This window comes from Elephantulus edwardii, unplaced genomic scaffold, assembly GCF_000299155.1.
Source record: "Elephantulus edwardii isolate Elephantulus edwardi_28Jun2011 unplaced genomic scaffold, EleEdw1.0 scaffold00022, whole genome shotgun sequence".
Lineage (NCBI taxonomy): Eukaryota > Metazoa > Chordata > Mammalia > Macroscelidea > Macroscelididae > Elephantulus > Elephantulus edwardii.
In genome coordinates this window covers 9076691-9092861 of record NW_006399772.1, presented here as the reverse complement: position 1 = coordinate 9092861, position 16171 = coordinate 9076691, and the positions used below count along the sequence as shown (strand labels likewise).

At 37.2% G+C, this 16171-nt stretch overlaps 1 protein-coding gene across 1 annotated transcript in view; it reads left to right on the top strand.

Annotated features, from left to right (window-relative positions):
- SYPL1 (synaptophysin-like 1) overlaps positions 1 to 15866 on the top strand; it is a 35386-nt gene extending 19520 nt beyond the window's left edge. Inside the window, exons 3-6 of the mRNA XM_006882622.1 lie at positions 4766 to 4884; positions 6076 to 6283; positions 12559 to 12747; positions 15732 to 15866. Coding sequence (XP_006882684.1) covers positions 4766 to 4884; positions 6076 to 6283; positions 12559 to 12747; positions 15732 to 15866 — 651 coding nt within the window. The remainder of the gene's footprint in view (positions 1 to 4765; positions 4885 to 6075; positions 6284 to 12558; positions 12748 to 15731) is intronic.
- The last annotated feature ends 305 nt before the right edge of the window (positions 15867 to 16171 follow it).

Here is a 16171-nt window from a genome sequence, read left to right as displayed (position 1 = left end):
TTTCTGAGAAGGATGTTGGTGCTTAGTCCAGGCAAGAGGTGATGGTAATACTAAGTGGTCAGATTCCAGATATATTTTTATAAGAGAACCATCTAACTGACAGCTCATTCTTACAAATATCTGGGGATTGTATGTAGAAAATTTTGAAGACGTTCTGGTAAGAAGTAACCACTGTAAATATTTTGGTGTATAACCTTTCTAGGTTTTGTTGTGTATGCATCAATTTAGACACATGCACAATGCATTGTTTAAATAAACTTCAGTGAACATTTTTCTGCATCATTAGTTCAGTCTTTGTCACTACTACGTCATCTATATCTCAGTCCTCAACATTTTAGTAACTGTATAATGTTCTAGGATATTAATGAACTACAGTTTCTTTGCTTCCTTGTTATGTGCCATCAAGTTGCCTGCGACTCATAGTAACCCTGTGTACCTTACCCTAAGCTAATCTCATTGTCTCTGCAGACCTAATCCAATTTCTCCAATCACTGAGTAAATCCATTTCATCCTCTCCTATGCTGCCCCTCTACCCTTCCAAGCATGATGTCCCTTTCCAAGAATTGATCCCTCATGGCCACATACCCAAAGTATGTGAGAGAAAGAGCTTTAAAATCCTTGCCTCCAGGAAGCAGCCTAGTTTCACCCTCTCCAAGACAGACCTGTTCGTTCTTTTGGTGGTCCATGGTATATTCAGAATCCTTCTCCAGCACAATTCAAAGGCATGGATCCTTCCTCTATCATGCTTAGTTATTGTACAGCTCTCAGATTCATAGCAAGTAATTGTGAAGACCATGGCCTGAATTAGGTGCACCTTAGTCTCCAGACTGACATTGTTGCTCCTCAGTACTCTAGAGAGGTCCCTGACAGCAGACTTTCGCTATGCAATTCATCTTTTTATTTCCTAACTGTTGGTGCCATAAATGTTGATTCTGTAACCAAGCAAGCTGAAGTTATTAACAACTTTTGTCTCCTCTCCGTCTGTCATGAAGCTTCCAGTTGACCCAATGGTGAGAATCTTTGTTTTCTTGATGTTGAACTTCAATCCATATTGAAGACTGCAGTCCTTTACCTTCTGTAGCAAATGCATCATGTCCTCCTCAATTTCAGAAAGCACGGTTATGTCAGATTATTAATGAGTCTTCCTCCAATCCTGATGCCACATTTCCTCCTCATAAAGTTCAGGCTCCCGAATGATCTGTTCTGCATATGGATAGAAAAGGTACAGAGATGGTATGCATCCCTGACACACTCCTTTCCTGTTCCTGAACCATACAGTGTTTCCTTGCTCTGTTCTGACTACTGACTGCTTCCTAGGTTTTGCACGAGTGCAATTAAGTGTTCTGGAATCCGCCTTCTTCTCTATAGAATTTAACATGCCTCCAATTTTGTTGTTATTGATAGTATTTGTGAAGCCGTTCAAGTTTATGGGATAGCATCATTTTGTTGCATATAACCCCTTGAGTTTACAGCTCATTTCTGGTTTCAAGTAAAAGTATGTTTTGGCTGAATACTTTATTGGCTATATTTACTTTTTCCAAGTAAGTGAAATCATACACTACCTGTCCTTTTACAGCTAATTTAGTTTACTCAGTGTGCTTTCTCAGTTCACCGATGTTATGGCTTGCATCAGACTTTGTTTCTCTTTGTGACAGTAGTATTCCACTAAATGTATATACCACATTTAAAAAAAAATCCATTCATCTGTTTGACATTTTGATTTGTTTTTGTGTTTTGGCTTTTATGAGAAGTACTACAGTGAACACTGATTTCTGTTTTCATCCTTACCCTCTAGTCATCTGGCAGTACTATGTTGACCTTTTTTAAGAACTGCCAGATTTTTTCATTCCTGTCAACAATAAATGAAGGTTATGGTTTCTACACAGCTTTATTTATTTGTTGTGATTTTTAGTGAAAGTTTACAGAGAGCATGGATTTTCATTCACTCAGTGATACACATTTTCCCCTCCAAATTGACTTTTTAATTTGTCTTACTCATTTTAAATTGCTATCCACACAATGTCTTATCAGCCACTCCCATCAATTTTGGAGGAAGATTCATCAACATGCTTTATGCAGATGACACAGTCTTGTTTGCTGAAATGGAGGAAGACCTGAAGCACTTGCTGCAGAAGATCAAGGAATGCAGTCTTTAATATGGATTGAAGCTCAACATCAAGAAAGCAAATTGGCCACGGAGCCAGTTGGTAGCAACATGATAAATGGAGAAGAGATTGAGGTTGTTAACAATTTCAGCTTGCTTGGCTCCACAGTCAAAATTCTAGGCACCAACAGTCAAGAAATCAAAAGATGGATTGCATTGGGGAATATCTGCTATCAAAGACCTCTCCAGAGTGCTCAAGAGCAATAGTGTCAATGTAGAGATGAAAGTGCACTTGATCCAAGCCCTGTTCTTTGCAGTTACTTTATTTGCATCGGAGTATTGGACAGTGACTAAGGATGATAGAAAAAGAATCCATGCCTTTGAGTTGTGGTGCTGAAAAAGGGATTTGAACATACCATGAACCACCAAGAGAACAAATAGGTCTGTCTTAGAGATGGTGAAATCAAGCTCCTCCTTAAAGGCAAGGATTTTGAAGCTCCTTCACACGTACTTTGAGTGTGTTGCCAGCAGAAGCCAATCATGCTTAGAAGGGTGGAGAGACAGCACAGGAGAAAAAGAAGCTGGATGTGATTGATTGACACAGTGACTAGGGTAATGTGTCAGAGACTGTCAGATTGGTTCAAGATAGATCAGGGTCAGAGCTGTTGTACATATGGTTGCTGTGAGTTGCAAGTGACTTGACAGCACATAACAACAGTTGCTAACTAGGGAGCTCTGGTGGCCTACTCTATATGGCCTTGTGCTAGTAACTCAAAGACTGTGCCTTTCTAGTGGCTTGGATCCATTTGCGGCTCCATGGGAGAAAGGTGTGCAATCTCCTCCTCAGAATCCCAACAGAGGGCAACTGACTTATGAGTCAGTTCTGACTCAGTGGCAGTAAGAGGGAGAAGATTGCTAATGCCACCACTCTTCTGTCAATGTGCTGTGCTTTGATGGTTTACGTTACCCTGATTTTGGAACATATGCCAGTGGGATTTCAAAGTTGTCAATCATTTTATTTTACTTAGAATCACATCAACACCTATGATGGTAATAGTTTAGAAATCAAACATTGTGTTGTACTGGGCAAATTTATAGTCAAGGACCTCTTTAAAGTACCAAAGAGCAAGAATGTCAGTTTAAAGATGAAGGTCCACCTGACCCAAGTCATGATAGTTTCAGTGGCATCATATGCATCTGAAGTTTGCATTGAAGAAGGAAGAACTGATGCCTTCGGCAATACATAGTAAGGAGTTTTTTAGACTTTGTAGTTACATTTATCAGTAGTAATATTATATATAAATTTCTGTTGATAATTGCATGAAATACCAATATGATTTGTAAACCTTTAAAAAATAAATGATACTTTTGAATTGTAGTTGGAAAAGTGTATTAAATACCATGGTCTACCAAAAAAAGCAAACAAATCTGTCTTGGGAAAAGTGCATCTTGGGTACTTAGAGGCAAGGATGGTTAGGACTTCATCTCATATACTCTGAGCATGTTTTCAAGGAGATTCTAGTACTTGGAAAAAGGCATCATGCTGGGAAAAGTGGAGGGACAGTGTAAGAGAGAGTTCCTTGGTGAGACGGATTGACACAGTGACCACAGCTTGAGCATGGTGGAGATACTGAGGATGAGGCAGGATGGGGCAGTGTTCAATCTGTTGATCATACCATCACTTTGAGTGGTAGTCAACTCATTGGCACCTACAACAGCTAATGACGGCGTCTTTTCATCTAGTCGACATTGGCTATTTGAATGTCCTCTTTAATTAAAGGTCCATGTAAGGCCTTTGCCCATTTTTTTTGATTGGGTTCTTTGTTTTTTTTATCATTGTCTTCCTCACAATTTCAACCTAATAGTACACTGGCACAGAAGCAAAGGCATTATTAGGTGGACTGATAGATTAATTTCTCTATTATACTAAGAAGGGGAATGCAGCCTCTGGCTTCTTGAGGAGCGGCAGGCAGGTATGAGGGCTCCGGGCATTTGTGGTGCTCTTTTTGCCCCATGTTGGGGTTGGCAGAGCAGACTTGCCAGATGAACTGGGGGTCTGGGGCCCAGAGTTTGCCAGCATTTGGGCGTGCCAGGATAGTAAGATACTGAAAGGTCATGTCACGCCTGGGGTCCTGGGAGACTTAGTGTGAGCTGAGCGTGGCCTCTGGCTTCTTGAGGAACAGCAGGCTGATATGAGGGCTCCAGGCACTTGTGGGGTTCTTTTTGCCCCACGTGGATCCACTGTGAGATAGGCCTGAACTATCACTGTCTCTGATTGGTGGACCACAGGGATATTTTGAATTCTCTGTAGTTAGTGTCATTTTTTGGAAGCAGAAGTAGCATCCATTTCCATAATAGCTTGCCTCCAGAAAAAACCCTATGAGCCTGGAGAGGAAAGACACACAAGCATTGAGGACTCTCCTTCATAGGGTCGCTATGAGTCACCTGCCACTCGATGGCACTTAACAACAACAGCATACTAAGAAGGAAGTAAAACTATGTTGAGTTACTTATGTATTTGAAAATGTTTTCCACCATCTAGATTTAGTTTAGGGTGAAGAATTTGTAGAATGTTAGGGAGTCCAGTTTTAGTAATCAACATATTTATCATTTTAATGGCTCATTATGGATGCAGTAATGTCTCTTCTTTATTTTCTGTAGATTGCATCCATCTTTGCTTTTGCCACCTGTGGAGGTTTCAAGGGGAAAACAGAAATTCTAGTGCATTGCCCTAAAAATGACAATAAAACTGTCACAGCTACTTTTGGTTACCCATTCAGGTGAGTTACTTGTTTGCTTGTTTTTTGGTTTGGGTTTTTGTTGTTGTTGTTGTTGTTTACCAGCTCAATTTTACTTTCATTTTGACTTATTAAGAGGTGCAACAATGTGTTGATGGTGGAAGATAAAAAATACTAGGTTACATGGTTCATTTGTATAGGAGCCCTAGTTGTGCAGTGATTAAGTGCTTGACTGTTAACCGAAAGGTCAATGGTTTGAACCCATTGTGAGTGAAAAGTTTTCAGCTTTGGAGCTGTGTGGTAGTACTCCACTGTCCTGCAGGGTTTAGTAAATGATGAGTGCTATTCAGAATATTACACACAGACCAGTGCTTTCTGTAATGTTGACTGGTGTATGATAAGTATTGAAGAGTTAGCATTTAGAACATTTTAGACCACTTTGCCATTGTTTTGATATTTTCATTATATCAACCTACAACAGATTAGAAATTGGAAAAATAGAACGTAGACTTTACTCTCCCTCATCTTAGTATAAGAAACCCTGATGGTTCAGTGAATAGGTACTGTGTTCTAGCTAAAATATGAATTTCCCAGGTACTTAAATCTTAACTTGCTCTAAGACTCAATTTTCTTCTCTAGTAAATTGGAAATAACATTTTTAAAGGATGTTTTGATAAATACATTCTTATTTAAAAGATAAACAGCAAGTGCTTATTCATCATTGCCTCTTTATCTCTCGTCTTTTCTCCTTTAGCTACTAGCGTATTTAATGATAAGTACTTTTACATTCATATTTATAGGTTTGGAAAATTAAAGACAGTGTGAAGTTAGCTGCTAATCTAGGGTTAAAATATTAATCATTGTTATAATTGGCACTTCTGGTGCTAGTTAAGGAGTCTGTTTTCTAGAATAGAATATACTGTCTCAGTTTGTAGACGGATATGTTATTGTTGATTGCTTTGAGTTGATCATGACTCATGCATAAAGATAATATCTGAGTTTGAAAGTCTTTAATTAAGTCTGTACTCAGTTTTATAAAAAAACAGTTTCCAAGTATAATTTATGGATATTTGGTATAAAAATTTCAATGCATTTAAATTTTTAAACTTTATTTTTCCCCTAAAGAAAATGTTTGAGTGTATTTGTTTTTTAAAAATGCCTTTTCAGTATTAAATATTATGAGAATGTAGTAACCCCATGGATTTATTATTTGAGCCTTTCTTTGTTTAATAGGTTGAATCAGGCATCATTTCAGGATGCTCCAGCAGTAAATGTGTGTGGAATAAAATGGAATGAATACGTTCTTATAGGAGATTACTCTTCCTCTGCACAATTCTATGTTACATTTGCAGTCTTTGTCTTCCTGTACTGCATTGCAGCTCTTCTACTTTACGTTGGTTATACAAACCTCTATCGGGATAGTCGGAAACTTCCCATGATTGTAAGTGATTGTCGTCTTTTTATATAAAAACAATTTCAGCTAAGTATAAGTTCTATTTTAATTAAAATTTTTTTTATACTGGAAATAGAATTGTTTGGCATAAGTAATTTTTATTTATTTGACCTGTATTTACCATAAGATTGAACTTCAACCTCTTAAATTCAGCCTTATTGTTTTAGCCTGTTTACAGTACTTTCTATTCTCATTGTAAAGGTTTGTTTGTTTTTAGCTGTATTTTAACCTGGAAGAGAACTCAAGTATATGCAGAAGCATTAGGTTAGATGTAGCAGAGAAATTACGTAGATTTTCTTTGTTGTTGTGTACCATGGAGACAGAACTGACTCATTGCTGACCCTCCAGCGGGTTTTCAGAGGCAGTTAATCGCACAAAAGGAGATTGTTCATCTTTTTCTCGCAGAGCATCTGCTAGATTTGAACCTTGTTCCTTTGGATTAGCAGCACAATTTACCACTAAGCCACCGAGCTGCCTTTTTTTAAATGACTCTAAATAATACTTTTGGTTTATGGAATTCCCGGCCATGCTAGTAATGTTTCTAATTTTTTTGTCATTCATCTTTTTCTTCAGAGGGCCTCCTTTATGCTTCTGCAATATCTCACTAACTTCATAGATTTATCAGCTATTATCAAACAATGGCTGGCAGACCAAATCTGACTTGCTGTGTGATTTTTTTTCCTTTTTCTTTTTTAAATGTCTCTTGGAGTATTGGCTTTGGCTGTTTTCATGCTGCATTGACAGAGTTAAGTAATTGTAACAGGAGGGGGAAAGTAAAATCTGATCCTTTCCAGAAAAAGTTTGCTGACTCCTGGTCTATATTCTTAAACACTTTATTTTGAAATCTGACTCAGATAATTCTTATATTGAGCAGTGGTAACATCTGTGCATTATTTTTAAATATTGTGGCACCTACAAAGGATTTTAATTTAAAATATTGGTACCAAGCTTATCTTCAAGCTATTGAACTAGAAATACAAATAATAATCTGAAATGTAGTTAGTAGAATTTGCTCCAGATTACTGGTGGCAAATCCAGAGATAAGCTATAGTTTTAAGCTAGACCTCCATTACCAAAGAATAATTAGAACTCACTTTTAGTGCCATTAACTTGAAAGAAGAATGGAGATAGTTTTGGTGTCATTTACTTCTGAAAAACACTGACATCTACTAAATGTTTGTATAGCTACTTTAAGGGAAACTTTCAAGGCTGCTTAGATGTGAAGGACTTGCTAAATAAGATAACAGATTTTATTTATTTTTAATTTTTGCTGCCTGGATTATAAGCATGCAAATGGTAAGTATGAAATCAGCAATCTTTCTTCATTTAGATTTGCTCAGAATCTCTTTAAGTGCACAAGAGATTTCAGAGACTCTCAAGCCAGATATTATCATAAAGTATTTCGTAGTTGTTAGGTGACTTTCAGAAAGGTAGATATCATTATCTTAATTTGCAGTGCTTATTCAATAGCAGCTATGTGGTAAGAGTCCTAACTTCTGCAGACTTCTTAGGGAAAACCATAGTTAAAATGTAACTAGTTTAACCAGAGAGAGAACTTTTTAAAATTTTTTTAAGTTTTTCAAATATTTTGAATATTCACTTAATCTTAAATATTAAAATCCACTTAATTCTGAGTGAACACGTATTTCTTGTCATATGTGAGATAATTATAATTGGGTGGCATCCACTTCCTAAACATGCCTCTGGGAACTCTATGAACTTGGGCAAATGTCAGTAATTATAGAAAGGCTTAAGGTCTTTTGTTCATAGGGTCACTATGAGTTGTGCTTGACTCAATGGCAATCAACAACAACCAACAAAAACTTTTTACATTAGGGGAGCTCTGGTGGCCTAGTGGCAAGGAGCTGCAACTACAATCCCAGAGGCACACGGTTCAAATCCACCAGATGCTCTGCCGGGAAAAGGAGGGACAATCTCCTCCTGTACCAGTCAGGTCTGATTTGACGGTACAATCACACAAGGAAAAAAAAACTTTTTACATTAAATTTAGCAGTAACTCTTTATTGCATTTTATGCAATAAACTTTAAAATTGCTCTATTTTTTTAAAGCCGCATTCAGCTCTTTTAGGGAAGGACTTTTCCATCTAAAATTGATCAAGTTGCATTGTTCAGAAGGTCGAAAGTCATTTTCTACCTCAGAGTATCAATTTAGTGGCCAAAAAGGAGATTTAGATACTTGCAACTTTTAATGTAATCAGCGATAGCACTGATCTTTAAGTGCTCTTTGTTTAAGATGGCCTAATATTGTAGAGACATTCTCAATTAGGAATTGAAGTATTTCCTTATAGAATCTTTAATGTTGGAGATGATGTGCAGAGTCAGAAATAACATAAAATGAAATCAGTTAGTGATGGGATATCTGAAAAACCTGTTATAAAGTATGTTCTTGGAAGGACCAGGGCTACCATAGGCATCTGATGCTGTGCCCTGCAGTGCCAAGTGGCACTGCTCGGGTGTTGTCAGTGTGTCTAGAGTTGTTCAGTGCTTGGGTCTAAGAAGGATTGAAGTAATTTTTAGACGGCAAGTTTTCCTGTGCTTTCCCACGCAAGGATTACTTTGTAAATAATTTTTCAAAAGAGCATCTGCTCATTTGGTTGGTTGTTTTTGTTGAAACTATACACAGCAAAAGATACCCAATTCAGCTGTTTCTATTTGTACATTTCAGTGGCATTGATGACATTTTCTTCAAGTTGTGTATCTAGTCTAACCCTCCTTTTCTAAGTTGTTTAATAGAAACTGTTAGGGGAGCTCTGGTGGCCTAGTGGCAAGAAGCTGCAACTACAATCCCAGAGGCTCACGGTTCAAATCCACCAGATGCTCTGCCGGGAAAAGGAGGGACAATCTCCTCCTGTACCAGTCAGATCTGATTTGACAGTACACTCACACAAAAATTAAAAAAAAAAAGAAACTGTTAATGTCCCCCTGTCATTCTCATTTAATCTTTCAAATGGCTGTTGTCACTTTGATCCCATATAGATAGATCTTAAAGGACTATAATGCTTGAGTGAGGCAGGCATGCTTTACTAGTTAAGCTGAATTATTGTTTTGTTTTAAAGATTAGCTCAGGGAAAAGTAAAGTACCTGCTCTTTGAAATATAAGCATGTCATACTTTAAGCTGTGAGTGAAGTGAATTTTAAGAGCATGATCAAAAAAAGAAAAAAAAATCCAGCAGTGTGTTTTCCTGTCTACTAGGATTTTGGAAGGATGAAAATTATGAGACTATGACATTTATTGGGTCAGAGTTAAGAGTCTTACCCGAAGAGAACTTGTTTATTATGTGATAACCTTATACTATTTAAACAGTTTTCTCAAAATTACTATATTTCTAGCAAATGCTTACAGCGACAAAAAAGGAAAGGATTCTCCCACAATCAGAAAAGGTTAATCTGTAATGTTCCTGTATTTTTTCCTTTGATGTACATTTTTTAAGTGCCTGTGGCAGTGAAAAGCACATGCAAAATGCAAATATCCTATATTTGCAACATTTTTATAGTGTATAAGATTGCCATGACAAAATAATGTCTAAAAAATTGTACAGTTCATTGGCCTTCTAATACAAAAGCATGCATTAAGCACCTACGTGGACTAGTTATATGAGCCCAACTTCTTTAGCTCAAAAAGCATATTATTCTTTGTTTTAATGAGTAATGAAAAGTTTATTGGCAAAAGTAATTAAAAACAAATCAACTTTACATTAGAAACAAAAACTTCAATGATAAACATAAAAACTTATTTCTGGGAGGGAGCAATATTTTTTTTATGCATAAGCATAAGGAACTATATAGCCTTCAGTGTATTCATTGTGCTCAAGAGTATCAGAAAAGATTTGGAATATACATTGTTCCCAGTTTGGCTGTTAACTTTGAGGGCTAGTCAAAGAAGATAGTTGTCATTAATATGAAGGAAAGTAAAACAAAGCAGGTCTTAAAGTTTATATCAATACATCCATAAAGTGTTCTTTCTTTCCAGGAGAATATACTGAGTAAAGAAAAGTAAAAGGAATTTTTTTTCCTGATCTTATTAGCTCGTTAAGAAGCCTTTCAAAATAATATAACATTCAGCCCTATCCTTTGAAATGAACTAAACAGCAAAAAATTTAGTAGAAAAATCACTAATGTCAAGATACCTTGAGGGAAAAGAATTTCTTTCTGGTTTTTTTTTGGTTTTTTGATTTTATAATGAGCATTTGTTTTTATGAATTAAAAAGAGCCAGGCCAGTTTGGTTGTATATTTTTTGCCATTTTATTGAGAAAAATTTCACTAGTTAGTTTTGCTAGGACAGTACAGGGAAGCCAGAGGACAGAAGTTGAGATTATATGCAAGGATCTTAGTGAAGACCTTGGAATATAAACAGGTTAAGTAGGGAAATGATAGCACTTGAGGTTGAAAGATAGTGGAAAGATAGTTGTTGTTGATTGCCATGGAGTCGAGCACAACTTATAGCGACCTTATGAACAAAAGGTCTGAAGCCTTTCTTTAAATATCGTCATTTCTCAAAGTTCATAGAGTTTCCAGAGGCATGTTGTTTATGAAGTGGATGCCACTCCTGCTTCCAGACCAGTCTTAAACTGGGAGCTCCACCAAACACTGTCCACCGTGGGTGACCGTTACGGCTTTTGACATCCCAGTGGCACAAGGTTCAACATCACAGCAACCCCAGGATACCTCAGTACAGCATATTGACAGAAGAGTGCTGTACCATTTAGAAGAATGTTCCTCCAAAATATAACAACAACCTCCCCAACATCTTGTTGACTCTAAACATGAGGCTTAAATAAAACACAACCAATATAGTATGTTGTTGTTGTTATGTGCTGTTGAGTCACTTGCGTATAGCCACCCCATGCACAGCAGCTCTCTGAACCCTTCCTTGTCCTGAGCAGTCTCACTAATTCTTACACACCAACCCCTACCGCCCCAGATACTGTATCAATCCATCTCATCCGGGGTCATCCTTTCCTGTACTGTCCCTCCACCCTTCCAAGCATGATGTCCTTAAGGACCAGTCTCTCATGGCCATGTGCCCAAAGTATGCAAGACAGAACTTCAAAATCCTGGCCTCCAAGGATAAGGTTTTATATCTGGAGAGGACAGTTTTACAGATTGAACTGCCAGAGAGATAGAGAAGTAATGACTGGAGCATAAGATGATTAAAATAGAGATTATGGAATACTCAGTTATTGGTGATGATCAAGTATAAGTAATAAGCTAGGAACCAATGGCTGAGGTAAATTATGACTCTGACTCCTAGTAACCCTAGAAGACAGGGTGGAACCGATACAGAGTTTCCAGTCTATAATCTTCACAGGAGAACATTACCACATTTTCTGTAGAGCAGCTGCTGGGTTTGAACCTCCTACCTTTTGGACCAACCGCTTATCAGTGTGCCACCAGAGCTGTTTAATTAGGCTAACTGAAAACCTCCAACTCATTGCTATTGAGTTGGAGCCACTTCATAACTGAGCGTCCATTGAGTTTCTAAGTCTGTATTGCACAGTAGAGATTGCCCATCTTTTTCCCCTAGAAAATGTGACCTTGAGGCTACCTAGCTCCCTAATTATGAGTTGTTGTTAATCATTGGAACTGATCAATAACAAACCCTCTGGAGGGTTTTGGTTTCCAGAGACAGTTGATTACATTGGGGGGATATTGCCCATTTTTCTCCCCTGGAGCTGCTGGTAGGTTTGAACCACGTGCCTTCAGGATTTCAGAGCAGCTTCTTGCCACTAGGCCACCAGAGCTCCTGTTTATGGGTTATTATTGTTGTTGTGTACTGTAGAGTCAGAACTGATCCGTAGCTGACCCTTGGCAGGCCCTCTGGCAGGTTTTCAGAGGCAGTTAATTGCATGGAAGGAGATTGCTATCTTTCTCCTTGGAGCAGCTGGTAGATTCGAACTGCTTGCCTTTGTGATTGCAGTACAGCTTCTTATCCCTAGTCCACCAGAGCTGCAGGTGATGGGCAGAGCTAGATAAAATTTGTTGTCTAGTATACAATTTCAGGCTACTAAGAGGATGATTGATTCTTTCTTACTGTTGTATTTGAGGCACTATGCTAGTAATAATACTTAACAGATCTTTCTAGGTTAACTGTGGCTTTTTAAAAAAAAAAAAGTCTTTTGTGAAGGCCATTTTTTTTTCAGTACTGTAAAATTAAATATCATTTTAATTATTTCATTTTGTGTGTAAAACTTAGTATTTTTTTAATTAACTGTTACTTAACTCCTATTTATGTTTGCTTTAGGACTTTGTTATCACTCTTGTTGCCACATTTTTGTGGTTGGTGAGCACTTCAGCTTGGGCTAAAGCTCTTACAGATATTAAAGTAGCTACTGGTCACAACATAATTCAGGAACTTGAGCCTTGTAAGCATCCAGGAGTGAACTGCAGTTTCGGCTCGGTGAGCAGTATGGGATCCCTAAATGTATCTGTGGTATGTATGCATTTTTTTTTTCACTTACTAAGAAAAACTTATCAGTAATTTTAAAAGGCTTTCTTTGAAAAAAAGTAAATTGGATTAATATACTATTTTTATACATTTTTACTAAGAGCTGTCAGAATGTTAATAACTGTTTAACACCCATGAGAATAGCAGTCAGGAAGTGTATTTCACTGTACGGATCGTCAGCGAAACACCTCCTATTAGTGTTAAAAAGCAAAAATGGCACTTCGTGAGGCTAAGGTGTGCCTTACCCATGCCATGATATTTTTTCATTTGTCTCACATATATGGAAAGCTAGACAATAAATAAGACCAAAGAAGAATTGATGACTTCGAATTCTGTGGTTGGCATAGAATATTATTAAGTAATTAAATATTCTGTGGACTGTCAAAAGAACAGGCAGTTCTGTTTTAGAAGTGCATCGAGAATGCTCCTTGAAGTGAGAATGGTTAGAGACCTCATCTCTCTCATTCTGAGCATGTTATCAAGAGGTCCCTGGAGAAGAACATCGTGCTTGGTAAAGTAGAAGGTCAGCAAGAATCAGGAAGAGCCTTACAGAGGTTTGTTGACATGGTGGCTGCGATGGTGAGTGCACACATAGTAAAGATCACAAAGATGGCACAAGTCTGGTCATTGCTTTGTTGTGTTGGACATCAAGTGGCTTTGAGTTGGAATGGACGCAACTGCACCAACAACTAACACCTTTAAAATATTAAGAAAAATGTGTTGAATAAATTATTGTGAGGCATTTGAATACAATCATCATTGAATCTTACTTTAATGAAAATGGGGTAGATGGGACTTCACCTGAAAGTACTAAAAAAAAAAAAACCCAGACACCAACACCTTTTAAGACTATATGCCCAGCATTTCCCTAGGCATTATCAGTCAACAATCCTAAGAGGAATCTGGAAGATGTAACTCAGAAGGTAGCTCTCTGAAGATGACAAAACTACTAAATGGTAAACCAAGGTTTGAACCCAGATCCCACTTAAAAGTCTTTCTAAATCTGTGTATGTGAAAATAATTCAATTATGATTTTGTAAAGAGATTTTATATATATATATATATATATATATATATAAAATGTTGATTATTTATTCTGCCAATTTACCAACATTGTATACTATTAAATATGTACTTCAAGAATATAATGTAGACCACCATTAAGTCTGAGTGTGTTTTATGCTTAAAGAGGTCTGCTATCATTTCAAGAAAATATTTTCTCAGTACATAAAGATAGCACTGTCTTAATAAAGCACTTCACCCAGAATATGTTTGATAACTTTGTAGTTTAAAAGTCAGTTTTTGTCATTTATATTGACAGTAATATGAGGTGGACCATTTCAGCAGTAATATTTTATGTAAAGACATAAAGCATTTAGTCTTCAGTTTATATGGTAATACTCTCACCAACCATTCTTCATAAACTAATAGTATGCTTACGTTTATAAAGGACTCTATTTTAAAAAGGTTTGATTCATTCATTGTCATGGAGTTGGAACCGACTGACCATGACTGACCTTCCAGCAGGTTTCTGAGGCTGAGAACCGTACAGGAGAAGAGTGCCCATTTTTCTCTTGAGGAGCAGCTGGCCAATAAAAACCAAGAGCAGGGCCTTTGGATTAGCAATCAGCTCACTACAGACTCGGCCACCAGAGCTCCCTATTGAAAAGGGTTAGTTTCAGTTTATTCATCCTGAAGCTTTCTTTCATATTTCAATATTTTTATCTAAGAAGATTATCTTCTGGGTTGATTCATGGTGATGTGAAATAAAGCTTTTCTGACTCCTCTGACTGCAGCTGTTGAAATAGGGGAGAATGGCAGTAGAAAGGAAAGGAGGGAAATAAAAGTCAACAAGGACCTTCTATAACAATTCAGAATGGGAGAAAAGTAAAATCCCCAGAAGAAGGAAACACAGATTCATGTTTTTGTGCACCCTGAAATCACAGTCTAAATTACAAAGTATTAAAATAAAAATTGTTTCTTAAAATTTTTCTCATCGCTTCAGAAATATAATGTACATATAAAAACAAAATTTCTTTTCGTCATGGTACCAACAAGACAAATTGCATTGGGAAAGTCTGCTGTCAAGACCTTTCCAAAGTACTGAAGAGCAACAATGTCAGTCTGAAGACTAAGGGGTGCCTGATACAGGCCATGGTCTTTGCAGTTACTTGCTATGCATCAGAGAGCTGGACAGTGACTAGTGATGAATAGAAGGAGAGTTGATGCCTTGGAGCTGTGGTGCTGGAGAAGAGTATTGAATATACCATGGATTACTAGGAAAACAAACAAGTTCATCCTGGAGAGTGTGAAGCCAGGCTGCCCTTTGGAGGCAAAGATTTTGAAGCTCCGTCTGACATACTTTGGACATGTTGCAAGGGGGAATCTGTCCTTTGAGAGGAATGTCATACTTGGAAGGGTGGAGGGACAGCTCAAGAGAGGAAGACCCTCGATGAGATGGATTGATTCCATCACTGGCTTAATGGAGATAGGTATGTCAGAGACAAAAAGATTGGCAAGGGATAGACCAGGGTTTAGGGCTGTTGTACATAGGGCCACTGTGAGTCACAGGTGACTCGATAGCACGTAACAGCAACAACAATAATTATATAGGTTACAGATTTAGTAGGTTAGCTTTATTTCCTTGTCAGTAAGTCAAATTTTGGTACATTGATATATCATTCTTTTTATTATTTCACTTTGTATGTAGTAGTAAATATTTGATAAAATAATAGTGTAAAACCACCTATGGCTATTGAGTTGATTCTGACTTAGAATAACCTGGTAGGACAGGGTAGAATGGGCTCATTGAAACAGTTACCCTTTTAAGTAGTAGCCTGGTACTTTAACCATTGCAGCACCTCGGTCTGTCCGGGTATACTGCCTGAAAATCTTTAAAGAAAACTGGAATGTGAATGCACGTTTAATTAAGTGGGTAGTATATTTCGTATTTCTTTTCTCTTTCATAGATCTTTGGATTTTTGAATATGATTCTTTGGGGAGGAAATGCTTGGTTTGTATACAAGGAGACCAGTTTACACAGTCCATCAAATACTTCTACTTCCCATGGCCAAGGAAATATCCCACCTGCTGCTGGAATATAATTAAATGGAGAAATACACTGTGTAAAATACATGTCTATATTATGACCTGTTGACAACATCTTGAGAAGCAATTATTTGTTTCTATAATAAATAATTTTTCAATTAATTGGTGGGTTTAAACTTTTACTATCTTTTTACATAAAGCTTGTGCCTTTCCTTGAAATTTAAGATGTAAATGTATTCTCTCATGTAAATTTTAACTTCAGGGGCCTATTGTGAGATGATACATCTTTTTAAGTGAACAATATTTCTTCACTGAATTCTTTGCCTTCCAAAGTGTTTACACCTTAAGCCTTAACATATAT